Raw genomic sequence first — 23,206 nt, forward strand, 5'->3', positions numbered from 1 at the left:
ATATTTAACTTCCCAAAATCTATTAGGTTAATTAATATTAAATAAGTTAATATGTTCTTAATCATAATACTATTATAATCATATATATATTTATGCATTTTATTAATTCTGAATCAGAGTTTGATTGTAGTATAATCAGTTTTATCACTTAAGAACTGACTTCTGTCTGTAATGAAAAATATTACGAGTCCTTGTGTTTTAATTTCATTCCTAATGTATAGCTACTAGGAATTATAGCCAAAGACCGAAATCAGGTAATGTGCACAATTTATTTGATGTTTCTCTTAAATAGGAAGGTGATTATATTTATACTTTTTGATAGGAATTATGCGACTTACAGCTGTAAAATTGGAATAAGGCCAATATATTTTTACTTACCTAAAAGGTAAAATACTCACATTTAAAAAGAAATGTAATTCTTGTTGATGTATAGCAAAACCACAAAGTTCTGTAAAGCAATTATCCTTCAATTAAAAAAAATTTTTTTAATAATTATATTTTTTATAAAACCAAATGAGTAGCTTGAAGTCAGGCATAATTTGTTTTAATTTTTAAAACTCTAATTAGCACACCCTGACAGATAAAAATTAATGTTACCTTCTGATGTTTTAAGATGCCTGACAAAAATCCCATTTTATAGGATTGAAAGGTTTGCCTGTATGTACAACGTGAGAAGTAGCTTGTCAGAAGTGATGACATCAAATGTAAATTATCTCAATTAGTCTCAAAACAAAATTATTACTTAAATGTATTTTAATAGCGCTTAGCAATCATATCAAATTCATAACATTTAAATACTCTCTGAATAATAATAATGAATCCTTTGATCTCTCTACACAAGATAAGATGTAAACTGTAAAGATTCACATTTTATCCTAACCCAACTGGAAGAGTAATATAAGGGGGAACATAGGGTAAAATGGTTCAACAGAACTTTCCAAGTTCCCTCTGTCATCCCTGGATTCCAGTTCAGCACATCTCAGTTCTAAGGTCAGTGTCTTCCAATAAGGAAGTGAGTCTGAGGACTCACTCAGCTTCCCTAAATACATCTTCCTAATCAACATTTCCTTGAAAGCATAAGGTGAAGTCGCTCAGTCATGTCTGACTCTTTGCAACCCTGTGGACTGTAGCTTACCAGGCTCCTCCGTCCATGGGATTCTCCAGGGAAGAATACTGGACTGAGTTGCCATTTCCTTCTCCAGGGGATCTTCCTGACCCAGGGATCGAACCCAGGTCTCCCGCATTGGAGGCAGACGCTTTAACCTCTGCGCCACCAGGGAAGCCCATTGAAAGCATAAAGCACTGTGTAAATGTAAATTGATGTTACTTCCTCATGCCTGGAAAAAGAAAGATTTGGGGGGGGGGGGATGTCTTCATAGCTTAGTTATTTGCTCCTTTAAACAAGATTTCTCCTCCTTTAAGCCTTATCTAGATTAGTGAAATAAAACAATCTGCTTTTCCTCATGTTTCCTAAAATAAAAAGAAAAGACTGAAGTATCCTCCAGACTGATTGTCCCCAGTGCCTCAAGGCCTTAAACAATTACTATCATTTAACTTTGGGTAGTTTATATACTGTTACCCAAAGACATTGACCCTACCGACAAACAAAATTGCAAACCATTTTCTTGAGCTGATGTTCAATACTTTCAGTTCAGTTCAGTCACTCAGTCATGCCCAACACTTTGAGAGCCCATGGACTGGAGATCAGCAGCTTCCCTGTCCATCACCAACTCCTGGAGCTTCCTCAAACTCGAGTCCATTGAGTTGGTGATGCCATCCAACCATCTCATCCTCTGCCATCCCCTTCTCCTCCAACCTTCAATCTTTCCCAGCATCAGGGTCTTTTCACATGAGCCAGTTCTTCACATCAGGTGGCCAAAGTATTAAAGTTTCAGCTTCAGCATCAGTCCTTCCAATGAATATTCAGGACTAATCTCCTTTAGGATGGACTGGTTGGATCTCCTTGCAGTCCAAGGGACTCTCAAGAGTCTTCTCTAACACCACAGTTCAAAAGCCTCAATTCTTTGGCACTCAGCTTTCTTCACAGTCCAACTCTCACATCCATACATGACCACTGGAAAAACCATAGCTTTGACTAGATGGACCTTTGTTGGAAAAGTAATGTCTCTGCTTTTTAATATGCTGTCTAGGTTGGTCATGTAGTTTCTTCCAAGGAGCAAGCATCTTTTAATTTCATGGCTGCAGTCACCATCTGCAGTGATTTTGGAGCCCAAGAAAATCAAGTGTCTCACTGTTTCCATTGTTTCCCCATCTATTTGCCATGAGGTAATGGGACTGGATCCCATGATCTTAGCTTTTTGAGTGTTGAGTTTTATGCCAGCTTTTTCACTCTCCTCTTTCAGTTTCATCAAGAGGCTCTTCAGTTCCTCTTTCTGTCGTAAGAGTGGTGTCATCTGCATATCTGAGGTTATCTAAATCTTCTGTGACCTTTTCTGCTTGTCATGGTATGTGTTTGAAATTTCTAAGTGGTAAATCTCAGCAAAATGAAGAGGCAAAATGAGAACGTTTGCTGTTAAAATATTACAGTAGAATAAACTTGCAGAATGAATGGCATTAATTCTAACAAATAAGTGAGATTCAGTCAGAGAACAAACCTCTTTTGTTAATCATCTCTCAGTTAAATTAAAACAGTCTGTATTTCACCCTAGGAGTCTAACATTAGGCTTCCTCTTAAAATTATGCCCCAAATGTGATATCCTTCTTTCTTGGGAAGGTTATTTCCGTCTTCTTCTGACATGTCCTATCTTGTGCTGGAGAGCTTTATCTGACCACCTTGTAGGTATTAGAGTGAAGAGTTTTCAGCCTATGACGTGGGGACTATTAGTCCTACCAGAGACAGATCCAGTCTAGAACCAGTGTATAATCTTGGGTGAGATCAAAGAATTGTTTCAAATGGTGACTGTAATGTGTTTCTGTAAGGCAGTGCTTGGTCTGTAAATAAGCCTGAGGGGTGTTATCAATGTGTCAGGATCTCTGAGTGATTGATCTGTGTTGGGTAGATCGTGAAAACAGACAGAAAACACAGGGGTTGCTTCCCTGGGGAAATCGTGGTGGTAAATTGCCATATGTGTCCCTGTTAGGAGCCTAGCTGATCTGATTAGGGACATAACAGCTTTACAGACAGGACTTTGGGACTCTTAAGATCTTCCATGTCTTTCTGTGAAGTTCAAATAAAACTGTCCCTTGCTTCTCAGTCTCAAACACAGACTTTGGCAGTAATCAGGACTGTTGCCAGCAATCTTTCCCAGTCTTACATTCTAAATACCTCCTTCCCAGAGCTGTTATCACTCAGAAGTACGGCTAGAGGTGGATTTGTATCCACCTAAAAGGTAAGGAGGGCCTTCCTTAGAGGCTCAGATGGTAAAGAATCTGCCTGCAATACAAGCGACCTGGGTTCAGTCCCTGGGTTGGGAAGATCCTCTGGAGAAGGGAATGGCTACCCACTCCAGTATTCTTGCCTGGAGAATTCCATAGACAGAGGTGGGCTACAGTCCATGGGGTCGCAAAGAATCAGACACAACTGAGCAACTAGCACTTTTTTTTTTTTTTCCCCACCAAAGGTGAGGAAGGAGTGCTAAAGTGGTGCTATTCTGCACCACGAAGGCTGAGGTGATGAGTCCGCACTAAAGAGAGAGGCTTCTGTCTTATTTCCATGTAAAAATGTCCCAGCAAAGATTTGCTCAAAGAAAAGGTAGGAAGTGTGAAAACCAGTAGTTCTCACTTCCCCTTTATTGTGCCAGTCAACACCAATGGCTGTCCTGCTTTGGGAAGTAGGAAAGCTTACCAAGGCAAATGACTTAAGGAAAGCAAATATTGATAATAGCACTGTTTTTGAAACTATTGAGCCCATTCTTTATATGTCATTAGATTCAAGATCTAGACTACATCTAAGCATAATAGCTGTGCAAAGACCCTCTGTGTAACTTTTCTACCTTTCATTCATTAATTCAGCCAATATTTACTCAACATCTGCGATGTCCCATATGGGCTTCCCAGGTAGCGCTAGTGGTGAAGAATCCGCCGACCGATGCAAGAGATATAGGAGACACAGCTTCAATCCCTGGGTCGGGAAGATCCCCTGGAATAGGGAATGGCAACCCACTCTAGTATTCTTGCCTGGAAAATTACATAGATGGAGGAGCCTGGCAGGCTATTGTCCATGGGGCCGCAAAGGGTCAGACACGACAGAGAACACACACACATACGCACATACGTGCCTTGTACCACCAGATGCCAAGTTGGTAAAGTAGACAGGACACTGCTTTTATGGAATATATGTCTATAAGGGAGGTAAACATTAAACAAAAATAAATATGTAATTGTTACATCTCTCAAACTTAGACTTTGGCAATGACAAACCAGTTCATTTTGCTTCTGAATCCTTTAAAATCATAAATTTCATAAATCAAAATAAATGCCATAAATACAAGTAAGTTTTATAATGAAATATTTTATATGTTTTATAATGACATATGTCTGCAGTCATAATATTGAAAAATAAATGGTAAGCCTAGGTATTGTTTGTGCAAGGCATCAGACCTAATATTAAGCATTTTCATTATTTATTATTGGATGAGAATTTGTACTTAACCAGCTGCCATAACGGGTAGGTCATATTTGTCTTCCTTTTTCCTTCAACAAATATTTTTTTTAAATAGTGATAATGGATCTATTCTTGGCCTTCTTTATAATGGAGTGGGGGCAGAGTTTTCTCTGTCTTTGACATTAAATGTTACTGGTCTGACAAGGACTTGAGCTACATCAACAACCACACAAAAAAAGTAAGGTCTTTGGCAAGCACGAGGCACTCACAGATTACTTCAAATATCATCTTGCATTGGCCTTAACATGGCCTGTTAGTTCAAGCCCTAAAAATAAACACCTATTAATCAGCTAATGGCAACATGGATGGACCAGCTCTCTGACTGTGGGGACCTCAGTCTAACCTCATTCAATAGCTTGTCTTATGTCACCCAGGATGAGGTAGTTTGCAGCCAGGAATGCCTCTAAAAGAAGACAGTCAAAAGCTGAACTAAATGTTTAAAATAACCTCTGTAACTCCTCTCCACACTGACAGATTGCTTTCATCTCGAATGGAGTCAAACCACAGCACCAGCCCTAGTGGCCTTCCTGGGGCCAACTCAGAGCCGCAGAGTTTGTCAAGTAAAACTGCAGGTTTGGCGGAGCTCTCTCTCCCTTGTCTTGCTTTTAATCAGAAAACAACCAGAGTAGAACTCACTCCTGGAAGTCCTTATCTTCATAAAATGTAGCTAATGACTCCTGTTAAGTTCAATAAGGTTGCTGTGTAAGTCACTAAGGAAACTGTTGGCCAGTCACCTCCTGCCCGCAGACCTCTCAAAGAATACAAGCTGGAGGGACCCCCGTGGAGCTGGGCTGTGACTGTTTATATACATGTACTTTGTCCCAGCGACAGTGGAAAGCTGAGCCCTCAATATAGCTTTCCGTTTCTTGGTTTTGCTGTGTGTTGTGTGTTGTTTTATTATTTTTTTTGAATGGCAGTCTTTTTTCTGTATGTAGTGGAAATGGGGGGAGGGAGAGAGATTTGTTTTAATGTATACTTTTCTCTAATGTGTTTACCCCCAAATAAGTGAGCTGTAGTAGATACTTTGGCCCCACACAAAGTAAATATTTAGCTCACAAATTCCATACAGAAACATGGCCCCGGGTATTTGGGTTTCATAAAAGAGGATTAGCCTGGGGCAAAGGGCTGGCGTGCCTGCTCCATGGAGCCAGAGGAACAGGCCCTCCACTTGTGCACCACCCCTTTGGCCCTCAGCGGCCTCACTCCCACCCCGCTTTTTCCAACTGTGTCTTCTGCCAGGCCCATGATCTTTGTTGATTCCGAACTTTTCTGAGCTGCCCCCGAAGCCCCCAGGCTTTTGCTCATCACCCTATCTGTGCTTCTCCCTCCACCAGAAGCACCCTCCCTGCCTTACCACTGAGCAAAGCTGACCTCAAGACTCCAAGGTCACCTTACTTCTGCTCGAGCCTTCCCTCCCCTCCTCGGGGCCACCGCAGGGCCTTCTGCACAGTTCTCGCGCAGTCTGTCCTCCACATCTGTCTCTGTTGTTGCTGTTCAGTTGCTCTGCCGTGTCCGACTCTTTGCAACCCCATGAACTGCAGCACGCCAGGCTTCCCTCCCCTCCACCATCTCCCAGAGTCTGCCCAAACTCATGTCCATTGAGTCAGTGATGCCATCCAACCATCTCATCCTCTGTCATCTCCTTCTCCTCCTGCCCTCAATCTTTCCCAGCATCAGGGTCTTTTCCAATCAGTCAGCTCTTCGCATCAGGTGGCCAAAGTATTGGAGCTTCAACATCAGTCCTTCCAATGAATATTCAGGACTGATTTCCTTTAGGATTGACTGGTTTGATCTCCTTGCAGTCCAGGTGACTCTAAAGGGTCTTCTCCAACACCACTGCCTTTGAACCTACTTGTCCGCCTTACTCCTAAAAGCCCCTGGAAGACAAGGATGGTATCAGGTATTCTTTGAATCCAGGAGACTTGAATCTGAAATGGGTACATTGGGCCTCATGTTTACTAGAATGCCTTCCTCTAGATGTATTTAAAAGGGGATCAGTCAGAAGAAGGATTCACAAAGCCCAGCCCTGAAGAATGACTCAAAACCTTCAGAAGGACAGATAAGATATTTTCCACCATGCAGACCTTCAGCACACCGGCATCCAGCCCAGGGAAGCCTGCTGGCTGTGTGTAGATTTAAGGTCTATTTCCAGGTGACATCAGTTCAACTTGCCTCCCATGCGTCTGTCTGCTCTGGGCAGTCAGGTGTCTCCTGCCCCCCTCACCGCCCTGTTGGTGAGTGTCTTCTGGAGTTGGGCCAGCGTGCCTTTTCACTCCCTCAACACAGTTGCCCTTATCACTTGGAAACATCCCTGCCTCGGTGCTTCATTGTGTGGATCTGGTGTTAAATTAGTAATGCAGTTAAAAATAAAATCAAATAGGATCTTTATGGGCTTAAATTTAAAATGTTGTTAACTATACAGTTGACCTTCTAAGTTCAGTTTAACCATAAAATGCATTCTTTGTTTCCCAAGCTCAATATTCTATTTCTAATTTGCTATTTTATTGTACCTTTTTTGGGGGGAAGGGTAGAAATAAACTAAAAGCCTTAACCCAGTGTATAGAAGCCACCAGATCCTTGTTTTTCTTAAAGGAGCACTGTTGCAAATGTGTAGAGATCATTTTTTAAAGTTTACGTATTATTAGAAAGTAAAGCAATAGGAATACAGACTCCGCCTGAGCCTGAGAATGCTACAGGCACCGTATCAATGGCACGTGTGGTTCGCAGAGTGCAAACCCACATGTCCTACACAAATACCGTTCACTTTCATAGTTTGAAATCTCTTCACTCATCTTAAACACCTTAAGGTATTTGGAAAGGGAGGAAGAAATAAAACAGATGAACCTGCTGAGATATGGCCAGGAACAGTAGTACTTCATTTTGATTGATGTTTTTACAACCTTATCTTCTAGATAAAAGCTACTGTAAACAAAAGCCTACCTGAATTGATTGTATTTCAAGAGAGCCACCTGTGTGCAGCGATTGGTTCCCAAGTGCTTAGTTTTTCTTCTTAGCAGTCAGTTCCCACCCACCTTACAGTCACCACCTCAACCACCAGGAGTGGCCCTTCCTGGGAATGGTACTTCTGTTTTCTACCAGGTTTTAAGCCGCAGCATCATCTCCTCCATAGCAACCTGGAAAGCAGGGATTCCTAACAGCCCCTCTGGGAGCTAGCTCTTCAGAATGTGCAACTCAGGCATGTTTTTAAGGCTCATTTTCTCATGTTTAAAAATGATTTTTCTTCCCTGCATGGTGGAGAGTATCAGCAAAAGATTTTTTCCCCCAAATGTTGTTATTCAGTTGTGTCCGACTCTTTGTGGCCCCATGGACTGTAACATGCCAGGCTTCCCTGTCATTTGTTATCTCCCTGAGTTTTCTCAAGTTCATGTCCATTCATTTGATGATGCCATCCAACCATCTCATTCTCTGTTGCCCCCGTCTTCTCCTGCCCTCAGTCTTTCCCAGAATCAGGGTCTTTTCCAGTGAGTCAACTCTTCACAGGAGGTGGCCAAAGTATTGGAGCTTCAGCTTCAGCATCAGTCCTTCCAAAAATATTCAGGGCTAATTTCCTTTAGGATTGACTAGTGGGATCTCCTTGCTGTCCAAGGGACTCCCAAGAGTCTTCTCCAGCACTTCAGTTTGAAAGCATCAGTTCTTCAGTGCTCAGCCTTCTTTATGGTCCAACTCTCACATCCATACCTGACTACTGGAAAAACCGTAGCTTTGACTAGATGGACCTTTGTCAGCAAAGCGATGCCTCTGCCATGGTAGCATCCACAGCTTCCCCTGAGGCAGGGGCCCTGTCATGTTTTCGTTCATGTATGCATGTATCCGCTCACCCCTTATTCATTGGTTGACTCCCGCGTGCCTCTGAAATACAAGCTGTTCTCACGGAACTTTGTATTCTAAAAAGTGTTTGTTTAATAACTGCCAGGCTGGATTATTCTTTTTTTTTTTTTTCTGAGATATTTTTTGTTTGTTTGTTTCTCTTTACCAGGCCATTTTTTCCTAATGACATGGATGTTTCTACCTTCTCTCTTTTTTTTTTTTCTCCTCTTTCCAGCATTTGCCTTTATGAATCTATACAATTGAGAAGTTTGCTTTTGAGGACTGTGATGATTTAGCCAGAGGGACTTTCCTTATCATGAAGGATTTATCATGAGTAAAAGAAAATTTTAACTACACATTTAGAGCAAGTTGGAATCTGACATACCTGAAGCATTGTGTCACATTTGGTTAATGATAGATTTATAGGGCAAACATGTATCAGCCTTAATCCTTTAGTTACTTGACTTTGCCAAGGATGAAAATTCCGATAATTTTTTTTATTTTAAGCAGACGTATATATATCCAGAACCCATAAATCACTTTGTGTCTTGAGATAAACGTCTGACTGAACTCCAGGTTACCCTGTGATCTTCCATGAACTGAGCTGAGGAAACAGAGGCCCCCCCCTCCCCCTCTACCTAATAATAAAAGACTATGTGCAAAAAGTTGGCAAGATTTTTGTGATAAAAATAGTTTCTGTTTTATAATTTCTGATTTCTAGTATTCAGGAAGTTGGAAATAAAAAGTTCAGAAATACCCTCAACGTTTATGAGAGCAAGCCCATGGTTGACTCACTGGCAAATACCGACATGGACTGTTGCACCGTCAGCCCCATGTGTTGCCAGCGTGATGATCGCTTTCCATTATGGTTGTCGTGTCAATTATAAATTCTCTGACATCAAACCCTAAATCAGCTGAAATGATGGGTTTGCCTTTGGCATGGTTCCCTGGGGAAATAACTGAGAAAACATGTAATAATTCACACGACCAATTTTGTAAGCTACCCCAACTTTTGGTAGAAGGCTGGGGTATAAATTCTAGAGAGAGAGATATGATTTGCACCCAAGGTCCCCTGAAGAGTCCTGTCACTCTTACTGCTTAAGTATTTTCAAAGCAAATATGACCTTGGGTACTTTGTGATTTTTTTATTGTTTGGTTTCTTTCACTGCATTTGGTGTTTCTCTTTTCTTTCCATCCCATTGGAGAAAAAAGGAGAAACATTGTACTATCCACTTCATACATCCTCATTTGAAACAAAAAAACAGCGCTATCATACCTAAGCTCATTCTCTAGTTTCACAATAAAATAATCTCAATATACTTCTGATTCTGCCATCCCTCTCTATCTCTCAGAACCTCTAGTCCCAATCTTCACTCTTCTCTCAAAAAAAAATGGGTTTAATGGAGAAAATTAAAAGGCCATTATATGAATAAATGCAGCATAGCTGAGAACTTGCCTTGTCTATGAAGACTTCTAGAACATCATGTTATTGTTCTACTTATTCTTGCACTGTGAATCTTTTGGCATCTTATTTATTCAATTATTATTATTATATTACTCAATTGATAACTTATTTTTACACTTAAACATATGCAGGCTTACATTAAATTCTTAATAGGCAAATGCAGAGAGCCAGGAAGTAGTGTTTCTCCAAGGAAACAGATATTAAAAACAATGGATTAAATATAAAAAAGTTTCTGCTTTTGTTTTCTCTCCCACCTACCTCAATTTTTCTCTTTTGAGGAGAGATTTCCTATAGGCAAGAAAGACTGTTAGTATAGCATCTAAGAATACCCAACAGAGGACAAAGTGAAGTGGAAGTTAAGCACTTTTCCAGGCAATTTAATATAGACATGAAAATGCTGAGTTATATAAACAGCAAGGAGAATTTCAGGTGGTTGTGGTTGTGTATTTATATACATTTTAAATTTTCTTCAAAATAATATATTATCTGTTTACTTTCTATGTGGCATAAAAGCCAAAAGTGAATCAGTATTTCTCACATAGTCTCCTTTTTTATTTTTAAGATTATAGACAGTAAGTTGATGTTACAAAGATATAGACTTGCATTTTTAATCATGAAGATCCATAAACCCAGCAAGAATATTTGTAACTAGGATTCTATTTCTTTAGTCATTTCAATTTGCAAACAGAGTTGCCAAGCCAAAAAAAGCAAATGAAACAATCAATTTATATTTTTACTTCATCTCTAGATATTACCAAAAAAAGAATATTTGCTTTGTATGTGAAATTGACCGTAGTGCCAGAACCTTAAGACGCTGTATTACATGATCACTAATCTATTATTATTGTACACATATTTATACACAGGCATAAATACACACATACTTTGCATATAAACATGTGCAAGCATATTTCACTTGGACTGAAAAGTTATTTACAACTCTGTCTGGAGATACATACAACAGTGATTAACAAGTGCATAACCAATCTACAACACACAGATTAAAACTAAATAAACAGTGTAAGAGTTTATTTTAAAACAATTACAAGATGTTTTATATTTCTCCTTCGTCCTGGACTGTGTGTTTGAGAATGCATTCTTCATAAAAACCACATGCAAGTCTTTTTGATGGTGAAACAATTGACTTCCAACAGCCACATGTCTGCACACATCCTCAGAAGATACTTCAGACCCCACACAGCAACTCAAAATAAGAAAGGGAAAAAAAAAAAAGATTTTCTGCTATTCCTCTTTTGGAGAGGAGTTTCCTATTTGCTTATGAATTGAAAAAGTTTGGGTTGGGAACAAAGATTTTGAATCAATACAACTAGGTTTTGTTTTTATTGTTTGATGAAGACCCTCATGACGAAGAACTTGACTAACATCATCAAATCATTCCATCGTCCTCTTGTCATCCTTCAGATGAAAATTGTTTATTTTATTGACTTGATCCAGATTTATATTGCAGAACCCTCATGCATTAGAATCCTTTTTTAAATGTAATTATAGCAACACAGCTCATTGAGAAAAGAAGGATATGATCAGTGTCATGAGTTTTCTCTTATTCTATGTAGATACCCAAATTGTACAATTGAATATGAATCCCACCACCATTCACCTTCATATTATCAAAAGAGGTATAAAAGTGTATTGATTTTTTTTTAATACATAGTTATTTTTTCTTGGAGCTGAAACCATTGATAAGCGAAGTTAATTCCATAAATATGAGATACATTTCTGACCATTTCTTTGCCTCAGTTTTTCATCTGTGAAATAGGGATAATCATAGCACACACAGCCTACTCCTTCTCACATAAGGGGCTGGCTTGTGCATGTTAAATTAGCTTGTACGGATAAAAGCACTTGAAACACTGCCAGCCACATAATAAGCACACAGTAAATGTTAGTTACCTCTTTGCTGTTAGGTACTGGAATCATTTTATTTGTATTTAAACAACATCTTTATAGACGTTATGTTTGGTCACTGCTGCTGCTGCTGCTAAGTCGCTTCAGTCGTGTCCAACTCTGTGCGACCCCATAGACGGCAGCCCACCAGGTTCCACCATCCCTGGGATTCTCCAGGCAAGAACACTGGAGTGGGTTGCCATTTCCTTCTCCAATGCATGAAAGTGAAAAGTGAAAGTGAAGTCGCTCAGTCGTGTCCAACTCTTCACAACCCCATTGACTGCAGCCCACTAGGCTCCTCCATCCATGGGATTTTCCAGGCAAGAGTACTGGAGTGGGGTGCCATCGCCTTCTCCATGTCTGATCACAGGCCCTCTGAAATCTGTGGAGAAATAGAAGCTAAATGGGCTGTAGGGAGCCAACCAGGGAGTTGGCTACTGGGACTAATTTAGCAAAATGATATCTAATATGCGATTGGAAATCTCTCAGTTCCTGCATTTACATTTCATTTCAGCCTCTCTGAAGAGGGTACCTCAGACAGTGAGTCAGTTCAGTCACTCAGTCATGTCTAACTCTTTGTAAACCCATGGACTGCAGCACGCTAGGCTTCCCTGTCCATCACCAACTCCCAGAGTTTACTCAAACTTCTGTCCATAGAGTTGAAAATGCCATCCAACCATCTCATCCTCTGTTGTCCCCTTCCCCTCCCACCTTCAGTCTTTCCCAGCATCAGGGTCTTTTCCAATGAGTCAGTTCTTCACATCTGAAGGTGGCCAAAGTATTGGAGTTTCAGCTTCAGCATCAGTCCTTCCAATGAATATTCAGGATGGATTTCCTTTAGGATGGACTGGTTGGATCTCCTTGTAGTCCAAGGGACTCTCAAGAGTCTTCTCCAACACCACAGTTCAAAAGCATCAATTCTTTGGCACTCAGCTTTCTTTATAGTCCAACTCTCGCATCCATACATGACTACTGGAAAAGCCATAGCTTTGACTAGGCAGACCTTTGTTGACAAAGGAATGTCTCTGCTTTTTAATATGCTGTCTAGGTTGGTCATAGCTTTTCTTCCAAGGAGCAAGCATCTTTTAATTTCGTGGCTGCAGTCACCATCTGCAGTGATTTTGGAGCCCAAGAAAATAAAGTCTCTCATCGCTTCCATTGTTTCCCCATCTGTTTGCCATGAAGTGATAGGACCAGATGCTGTGATCTTAGCTTTCTGAATGTTGAGTTTTAAGCCAACTTTTTCACTCTCCTGAAAGAGAGAAGTCTTAATATAATAGAAAGTTAGTAGTTTTCTCTTTTCTCCTTAAGTAAAACTACCATCCACCTAATTCCTGTGTTATAGGATAGCACAGAGGCATGACAAGGAAGAGAGAGTATTTTTTATATAGCTTAAAAGAAATAAGCAAGTTCTTCATGAATTTGGGAGCCCACATTTTCTATCTGTGCCTCTGAGTTTCTCTGAGAGTTGTGGAAGACTTGATGTATAATTTGTGCCATATTCTGTCCAACATTCATAATCTGACAACCTTAGAGATTATCTGAGGATAGCTAAATTTTTCTGAAAAACTTAAGAGTTTACTCTCTGAAATACCATTTTTAAAACATTTTTGTTGACAATTTTTTAAAAAATATCTTACAGATTGAGCTGCCTTTTTTAACTGAACAAAATGTAACCAGCATTTGTTTTTCCTGGATTGTCCTCAGCACCTGTTGAGATTGACAAAATTGATTTGCCCCAACACCCAACAAGCTTGGATTACCCCCACTGGATTTTTTTAAATGTCTATTCCTTAGTTGTCAACAGTCACCTCAACTGGCAAAGAGTTGTGCCTATAACCAACATTCCACATCCTCTCTCCACCCTCTCTTTGCAGCTTCAGAAGCCCAATAGCCAAGTTTAACACCAAAACCACAGAACTGGGAGAAACATGCAGAATTCTTCATTTTATATATGATTTCTCTAGTTCTTTGGGAAACCCCAGCATCCTAAATACACAGCAGGGAGGGGAATTGGGGTATAGTCAGTCAGGAGCCAAAAAGCTCTGTTAGTGTAATAGGACAGAGTTGCTTTGTATCTGAGATTTGCCCTGACAAAGAGTTTCTGCTGCTGCTAAGTCGCGTCAGTCATGTCCGACTCTGTGCGACCCCACAGACGGCAGCCCAACAGGCTCCTCTGTCCCTGGGATTCTCCAGGCAAGAATACTGGAGTGGGCTGCCATTTCCTTCTCCAATCATGAAAGTGAAAAGTGAAAGTGAAGTCACTCAGTCTTGTTCAACTCTTAGGGACCCCACGGACTGCAGCCTACCAGGCTCCTCCATCCATGGGATTTTCCAGGCAAGAGTACTGGAGTGGGGTGCCATTGCCTTCTCCAAAAGAGTTTCTACTTACTGATAATCTCATTCGGTAACTCCTTCTGCTGTATAGTCTAGGTTCAAGTTTAACTAACAAAAGACAACCTGTAGACAACAGGACTCTCCATACTGCATATGTTGAAGAATGGTATTTGAGTACTCAAGTCTATGGTGCAGGTATATCTATTAGTTATCTACTGCTATATAAAACACTGCCCCAAACGAAATGACTTAAAATAACGCACATTTGTTATCTGACTTTTTCGGCGGGTCAGGAATATGGGCGTAGCTTTCCCGAGTCACCCTCTTTGCCTGCTCTCACGGGCTGCACTCGAGACGTTGCCCCAGGGCCTGTGGTCTCCTCTGGAGGTTCGACTGAGGAAAGATCTACTTCCAAACTCACTCAGTGATTGTTCTCCATGTTGAATCAAAATCTGATTCTTGGTTACTTTCAAACATTGCCCTTCATCTGTGCTCAAGAGCTACACCAGGAATCCAGTTCCTTCTCCCGGGAGCACTGTAAAAATCCAAAGGTCGTGAGTGAGCATATTACCACTGTAAGTGTCCATTTCCACCTCGTATATGCTTTGTTATTCTAATGCTTCCGCACTCATCCTAGAGTTCTCCTCCAGATCAGTTCCAGACTAGAGATATTCACCTTAAAATATGACACCAGAACCCTCCACAGCAATCTAGATGTGGTCTGACCAGTGCATAGAGCATCTCTGCTCTTTTTCTGGTTGAAGTCTAATACTGTGTTACCATATTTAGTAGACTGATCACTACATCATAGCAAGACAATCACAGACCCTCCAGCCAGTCCTGGCTTCCAAAGCAGATTCCTCTTACTTTTTAGCTACATGACCTCTGGCAAGATACATAAATTTCTATGTGCCTCAGTTTCTTTTTTTGTAAACTGTGGACAATAACTTCCTCCCTCATGGAGCTGATCTGAGAATTAAATGGATCCACACATGTAAAGTGCCTAGAACAGTGTCTGTCACATAGTCAGTGCTATGAAATTATTAATAATTAACATTGTAACTGTTATTATGACTAGCACTGTGATCTGTAAGTATGCCATTGGGGTGCCCTTCCTGGTCACTAATAAAATTACCAAACCATGGCAATGTCTGAGCCCTTCCATCTTGCCTGTGTCTAGGTGGCCACTGATCCAGTAACCAGTGCAAAGCTGTCTGATTCTATTATTACTAACACTGTGTTCTCCATCTTTTCCAAGGGTATCTGTCATGTATCAGGTACTGTGCTAGGTCTAGAGGATACAAATGTAAGTGAAACATGCTCTTTGCCCTCAAAAGGGTCACAAGAGAGCAGAGAGACAAATGGTGAAGCATATGGAGATACATATGCTCAAAACCTACAAAAGGGTACCCAGTTTTCATTCGTCTCCTACTTAATTTCTCTAACTACTCTAAAATGGAAGGAAACCAGAGAAACACATTTATAAGGTTGTCATTATTTACAAGGAGCTTTATTTTTCATACCCTCAAGGTCTGTCATGGCTTTTGACTTTCACCTCCCATGTTTTCAAGAGGTATTTGTTATTTTTGCTAATATGGTAGTATTTTATTTGCAGGCAAAATTACTTGTTCAAGAGTCACTCACATTCCAGGCTGTGCTCCACAGTAGTTTTTAAAATCATTTGGAGGCTTTGGTCATATTACTTGACCATGGAAATAGTAACTTCCAAATTATAGTCAACCTTGAAATGTGTTTACACAGTCAATTCGGAGATCCATACACATCCCATTACCCAGTATCTCAAGCCTGGTAGGGAGGGCTTCAGTCCTAATAGCAGACCAACCCTCTGCTTTGCACATTTGCTCATATCCAGGGACTCTATTTTCTTTTAAATTCTGTTAATAGTCTCTTTGATTTTTATTGGTCACAAAGGTTGTGTTTGCCTTCCCAGTGATCTCATTCTTATCCAGTAGACATCAAAAACGGTGAAATCTCTAGGTACCTAAGCATGTACTTGCCTGACATAAAAATTTCCTAGGTCTTGGTTCTCTCCCTGTTTTACACCTTTTCAGGTGGAAACACTAGAGATAGGTTGCTTGGTTTTTCAAATTGTCAGCCCACATGCTCGCTTCTGTAAGTTCCAGTAATCAAGGAATTGATCATACAAGGTTGCTTAATATGGTCAGCCTCCTCATAAGTGGATAAGTTGCTGAAAGGTTATCTTGCCAGCATCTGATAATCTCTAGATCCTGAGCTATTGGAGAAACATCAGAAATGCACTCAAGGTGTTGGGAACAAAGCCAGATCTTGTTTTCTCATTAAATTTCCAAACTTGTCACCATCTGTAGTCCCCATTATTTTTGTCATTCAAAGACTACATAATTTGAAAGCCTTCATCTGCCAATCTCTATTTACAAAGGGAAGTTATATTTCCTTGTTTTTGATTAATTAAGATATACTGTCAGAGCTTTTGAGTTACACAAGAGAGCTGGTATTACCCAAGTTAATATAATGTCACCCAGAAGCTAGGGAACAAAGATTTGGGTGGTAGAGCCTTATTATGAGTCATTTCCCATATATACTAAAAATAGCTCAAATATCTGTGTTGCTACCTTTAGAGAGTCCTCCTAGCAAACCACTACATGAAACGTTCAGATTCACAATCTTCCATTTATTTTTGTTTAATGTATTTATTTTAATTGGAGGATAATTACTTTACAGTATTGTGATTGGTTTTGCTGTATATCAGCGTGAATCAGCCACAGGTATACACGTGTCACCCCCAACCTGAACCCCCCTCCCTGTCCCAGAGCACTGGCTTCGGGTGCCCTGCTTCAGTGCATCAAACTTGCACTGGTCCTCTATTTTACATATGGTAATGTACATCTTTTGGTGCTATTCTTTCAAATCATCCCACCCTCACCTTCTCCCACTACGTCCAAAAGTCTGTTCTTTATGTCTGTGTCTCCTTTGCTGCCCTGCATGCAGGATCATTGGTACCATATTTCTAAATTCTATATATATGCATTAACATACAGTATTTGTCTTTCTCTTTCTGACTTATGTCACTCTGTATAGTAGGCTCCAGGTTCATCCACCTCATTAGAACTAACTCAAATGCATTCCTTGTTATAGCTGAGTAATATTCCATTGTGTATATGTACCACAACTTCCTTGTCCATTCATCTGCTGATGAAAAGATGCTCAACATCACTCATTATCAGAGAAATGCAGATCAAAACCACAATGAGGTATCATCTCATACCACTCAGAATGGCCATCATCAAAAAGTCTACAGACAATAAATGCTGGAGAGAGTGTGGAGAAAAGGGAACCCTCTTACACTGTTGGTGGGAATGCAAAGTGGTACAGCCACTATGGAGAATAATATGGAGATTCCTTAAAAAACTGGGACTAGAACTGCCCTATGACCCAGCAGTCCCACTGCTGGGCATATACCCTGAGGAAACCAGAACTGAAGGAGACATGTGTACCCCAGTGTTCATTGCAGCAGTGTTTACAATAGCTGGGACATGAAAGCAATCCAGAGGCACAATCGTGCAAAACAGTTTCTGGTTGCTGATTTCATCTGTTGCCTCACAAGTGAAACACAAGTCTACTTTCTTGGTCATCGAGGTGTTCCCCAGCCTGATTTTAATGCCTAGAAATTGCCCTTTTCGTAAAGAGCCGTCATGCCTCGTGTCCTTTGGCTTATGATTCAGGTAAAGAGCAGACTGCTCTCACTCTCTCAGTGCTGGTAATATGTGTTTTTGTTTTATTAAATCTTTAAAACACTGGGCTTGTTGTTTATGACCTCTATATATTCTTTTGTTCTTTTCCATGACTGGTTAGATTGCCTTTTTTTTTTCTCCCTTTGTAAAAATATGAGCACCTTTCTAAAGAACATCACAGCTTCCAGAATGGCTGCGTAATAAAGCAGGAGAAACGTGTTGAGGTTAACATTAGTTAGGTTTCTCGAGACTGTGACTCAGGGCTGCTTTACTGATGGGAAAGTTTAAAGGCATCTCAGGCATGACCCTCAGAATCACAGATCTTCCTGCTTTTGCCAGACTTGTCTTGACAAACCCAAGATCATCTGATACTAGTCACAGAGCTCTTTGTGAAATCAAGAAACCAAGTGGTATCCATTGCAGACAGTTGTTTATGATTGAGAGTTACTAAGAAACCCCAATGGAAGCAATACCTTGTTTAGGTGTGAGCTTCACCTGATAGGCAAGTAAGCACAGTGGGGAAGAGTGGCAGCAGAGGGGGAGGTGTGCATACCTGCCACCTTAGGTGCCTGATTCTTCTGACCACAAAGGAGACTCTTCAGAGATACTGAGAAACAAAAGCATGTGCAGTCAGCCCTGAGGGTAAATGTTGGCAGGGCCTGGTACTCCAAGGCATTGCATTCTAGATGGCTCCTGTGACCCCCCCATCCCCCGAACATGTTCAGTTGTTGAGAGCCGCCATCTCAGGATTCTGTCCCTGCACAGTGAGGATGCAAAGGTTTCAGTTCATCTTGCATCCAGCTTGGCTACCTTCCTGATGTGAATCCCCAAATAAACCATCCCACGATATCCAACTGAACTTGTTCCTGTGCATACAGTATTTCGCAGCCCATCCTGTACTGTTTGTTTTGGCAAGTACACTTCAGCATATAATAAATCATGGAAGGAAAAAGCCTTTTGGCCTAGCTCAATTCAGCCCGCTGTAATGTCAGAATACAGAAAGCAGTTCTGTTTTTAGACATCCTTTTACTAACCCAACATTCATAATTTATGATTTCACTGTAAAATTCCTGCAACACGACACCAAAAGTAGAGCTGCCCTTTAATTAAGTACTCTTGGTAAGAAAAACGTGAAACTGATGTGCAAAACATCTCTGTGTGCATGGTGATTGATAATGATTACATCTTTATGAACCCAACCTAGAGGTCTCAACTTCCTGCTGACTACTTCCTGACTGTGCTGCTAACTAAATTGGAGATAATTCGGAGGCATTATTTAGAAATACTGAGGTTTTAAGCCTGCATCTGTCAAGACTTTTTCTCAACTCTACGTGGCATTATTCCTTGTTTTCGTGATAAGAACCTACAGCCAAATTTCATGCCATGTTCAAGCTTAAAAGAAATTGTAGTGCAGAGAGAAGAGGGTCAAGAGATTTCTCTGTAGGATCCCAGTTGTCATATGTGTGTATATGTGGTTTTGTTTTCTTTTTTTAGACTAGAAAGAACAGGGCAGAAGGAACTTCTGGCCCTGCTGGTATATTGTAAGAAGACTTTGAGCCATTTCGTTTTTTAATATTACTTTTCAAACTTTTTTTTTCCACTTAATTGAAAATAGGTAAGTTTAACCTTTAAAACGGTGCCTCTGAATGTGAAAGTGTTAATCGCTCAGTCATGTCCAACTCTTTGGGACCCCATGGATTGTAACCCACCAGGCGCCTCTACATGGAGGCAACCCTCCAGGCAAGAATACTGGAGTGGTTGCCATTCCCTTTTCCAGGGCATCTTCCTGACCCCCGGATCAAACTCCAGTCTCTTACGTTGCAGGCAGATTCTTTACCAGCTGAGCCACCGGGGAAGCTGTGCTCAGCTGTGCCCCTGAATGTTAAAAGACTAAAAGCCCAAGCCTGGTGCTCCCCAGCTCAGTGCTACCGCAACTCTGTTTTATCCTTCATCAGCTAAGTCAGCATAACACCTGACTGAGAGGAAATCAGGGTAGTGAAATAGTTCAGGTGCCTTGAAAAAAAAGGTAACAAATCCATCCAAGGTGGTAACATTTCCATTAAATAAACGTTTTGGTCTAAGTTCAGCTACTTGCAGTCAGAATCATAGCAACCAAAATAAAAACTGTGTCAAGTCTTCTAGTCGTCTTATCCATGCATCAGTGGTTACCTTTTTCTGGGATTATGTCAGTACTGCCTGTGTGTGTTATTTTCTCATGTTTTGCAGGTTTGGGCCGGGCTTAGTCATCTACTGGTACGGGTTTATCCAGGAGCTGGACTGTAACCGGGAGAGGGGCATCCTGCTCCACGCCTGCTTTCCCACTGACATCGTCACCTTGTGCCACAGTGTTGCCTGACCCTGACGATCCTGGAAGAGAATCTGGGAGGAGAAGGTGAATCCGGAAGCAATTTTACTTTCCTGCAGCGTAAACTCCTGGCAACATCTGCCCTGAACTTCAGCTGAACTCTCGCTGCCCGTGGTCACACCACTACCTCTTTAGACAAACATATCAAGAGTTTCTGTTTTCCTTCATCCCTTGCTCATGGGAACAGCCAAGAACTACAGACACAACCCACTCATTATCAGCATTTCTGTCTCTGTCAAACAGTTAGTTTATAGATAGTCATAATCTTTCTTCCTTCCGGATGGTTTCTCCTTATAGACTGAACAAAAGGAAAATGTGGAGACTGAAAGGTGTGATTTTTCAATTCTCCGCCCAGTTACCAAATTGCCCTCTTATTTATTTTTTGGCTAAGCCTGAATTCATTCTGTCTCCCTCCCCATTTCTCTTCATGTACACTTACAGATACCCAGGATTGCATTACCGTCGTGGAATAACCTCTCACGGTCCTAGCAAAGCCAAAGTCGTGAAGGCTACAACTAGATTTTCTCGCTCACCTACAAGGGCTGATCTTGCTGGGAGCCTGCGCTTGCTTTGTCCAGTCTTTATGGTTTCCTGATGTCTATGGCAGTAAGCCAAGCTGAAAAAAATATACTTGATGAGAATTTCTTCTTTTTATATTACTTGTTTGAACACAAAACATTTTCCACTTATCTCATTTAAAAGCATCAGTTATGTTGTGTCTGGAAACCACGCTTCTCTTTTGGATTGGGGGCTGAGGGCAGATAACTGAAGCTCGGGGCCAGCCTTGAAAAGAGTTTATTTTTAAACACAACTAGTTGTCTATAGGTATGGATGGTGGTTGGTATTTTTATGAGTAAAATTTTTCAAAAGTGCATTCTTTGCCCTGCTTTATATCTCCCGTAAGTTAGGGAAGTTCGGCTTTGAATGAATTAAGTGTACCAAAAATAAACCTAGAGCGATTTTCAGGTTAGCAAAATAAAAGAAGTTTTGTATTTGTTCACTTTCATTTATTCACTTTTTATACTACAAACCAAATTTCAGTCTGAAGGAAAACATCATTATAAATTCATTATAAACCTATCTTTTAGGAAGGTAAAAATTAATCCATACCCAAAAATGTATTTAATAAAATTTTCCCCCATGATGACAAAAAATAATATTCTTTATAATATTGAGTGAGTTTGGAAATATTAGTAAAAATGTAACTTTTACAAACACCCTCAAGTTATATGCATTGCTTGGTTCTTTCAAAAGACTTAACTGTACTGTCTGTACTTTGTTCATTTTGCACCTAAGAGGGTATGCAGACGTCTGCCTATTGCCTTTGCTTTTGAAGAACACAAACATGTTGGGTTCAGGCATGGATTTTATCTCTGTGGTAGGTTGCGTTAAACAAGAAAGAGGGAGATGATGAAATGGTATGGTACTATCAGGCAAACTTGTGCTTCAGTGTAGAATTCACCATACAGGTTTTGTGAGTAAAACAGAATGATTGGGAACAAGTGCTGTTGTTTTTAATACACACCACACACACTCACACTTGGGAACCACTGCTGTTGTCTTGATACACACCACACACAGACACACACACACACAGACACACACTTGGGAACCACTGTTGTCTTAATACACACACGCACACTCTTAGACCAAACTGTTGTTAAAAGCAGTTTTCATGGCATGCTTTAAACTGATTTTTCTTCTTTAGGAGTAAATTACATGGATCTGCACAGATGTTGAAAACCTTGTTAAACCCTCATCAAGGATTTGTTTATTTTACATTAAACAAATTTATGATGAAGGGGCACAAATAAATTTAAAAAACGAAAGAGGTGCTTGCTCCTACCTGGCACCCTGACATAATATGTTAGGAGAAGGTACCAGCGTTCTCTGGCAAAGGCACCACCTTTTCTTTATGGATGAGATTTTTAAATCTGGCCCTGAAAAGTGGGAAAGAAACCAGTGGTAGACTGTACATACCATGATAAAGTTACAAAGTTATTTAAAACTAAGCTTTATACAACATAAAAACTAATGTGATTATAATGTGTATTACTTTTCAGTAGACGCTGGAGGAGTGGTGTTGGGGGGACTGATATTCCTAGATTAGAAGCCGAAATCCTCCTTGTCCTTTTATGTAAGAAATACTTATCTGTGCTATTAATATTTCTATGTGTGTTGTTTGTTTACTTGTTTGTATTTTTTTTTAATTTAGACAGTGTAAACATCACCCCTAAAGAGTAGACATATGGTGACTTATTTTTTTTCTTCTCGTCATTAGAACATTAATGTTAAAGTCAAATCCTACTTTATGGAGATCTCTGCAAACCGTGCTGATGAATTAAGCCAAGTCAGAAAGCAGGAGTGTGTGTACAAACATAAAACGCAATGATGTTCTCTCTGGCATATGTAGACCTGCCAAGCGTCTGCTCTCACAAACAAACAAGAGACACTGTTCGTTAGAAGCTCTCAGAGGGATGAGTTCAGAGCAAAGCTGATCCAGCGCGGATACTTCAGGCTACTTCACAGACTTGGTCCCACCCCGTTTCTACCCCAAACAAACAAAAAACAATGAGGCTTCTTTTTTTTTTTTTAATTTGCTCTGGGCAAAGTGTCTGTTAACTCTTCTAAACACTCCTAAATCATATATAAAAGAGAGGCTCGGGTGCAGAGTAGAAAACTGGCTGTCCAGAGGACATCATTTTCCTTTAAGCATAGGTGTGTAGCTGCTCATTATTGGCAAGGCTTAATTCCGCTCTGGAAAAAGATAAGTTGTCAAGTCTTTGAGGGGGTGCACTCACTCATTAAAGCCACCAGGGGATTGCTTAGCGCCCTGGATGAGGTCATCCACTAAATGGGCCCCGCTGGACCTCACTAATTAACGCACAGCGCCCAAGTGAACAGTTAATTCACTCGCCCCTCCTGAGGAGCTACACCCAGTGTTTCCTTTC

At 40.5% G+C, this 23,206-nt stretch overlaps 1 protein-coding gene across 5 annotated transcripts in view; it reads left to right on the top strand.

The window, feature by feature from the left end:
• The window catches only part of CDIN1 (CDAN1 interacting nuclease 1), a 234,008-nt gene extending 211,564 nt beyond the window's left edge, over positions 1-22,444 (top strand). For 2 of the 5 annotated variants that reach the window (XM_004010430.6, XM_012181163.5), the window contains one exon: positions 20,117-22,444. In XM_004010430.6, coding sequence (XP_004010479.2) covers positions 20,117-20,246 — 130 coding nt within the window. In that variant the 3' untranslated portion in view covers positions 20,247-22,444. Of the gene's footprint in view, positions 1-2,363; positions 11,209-20,116 lie in introns of those variants that run through there. The other 3 variants (XM_012181160.5, XR_009601350.1, XM_042252244.2) reach the window with 3 other exon arrangements.
• The last annotated feature ends 762 nt before the right edge of the window (positions 22,445-23,206 follow it).

Source organism: Ovis aries, chromosome 7 (genome assembly GCF_016772045.2).
Source record: "Ovis aries strain OAR_USU_Benz2616 breed Rambouillet chromosome 7, ARS-UI_Ramb_v3.0, whole genome shotgun sequence".
Classification (NCBI taxonomy): Eukaryota; Metazoa; Chordata; class Mammalia; order Artiodactyla; family Bovidae; genus Ovis; species Ovis aries.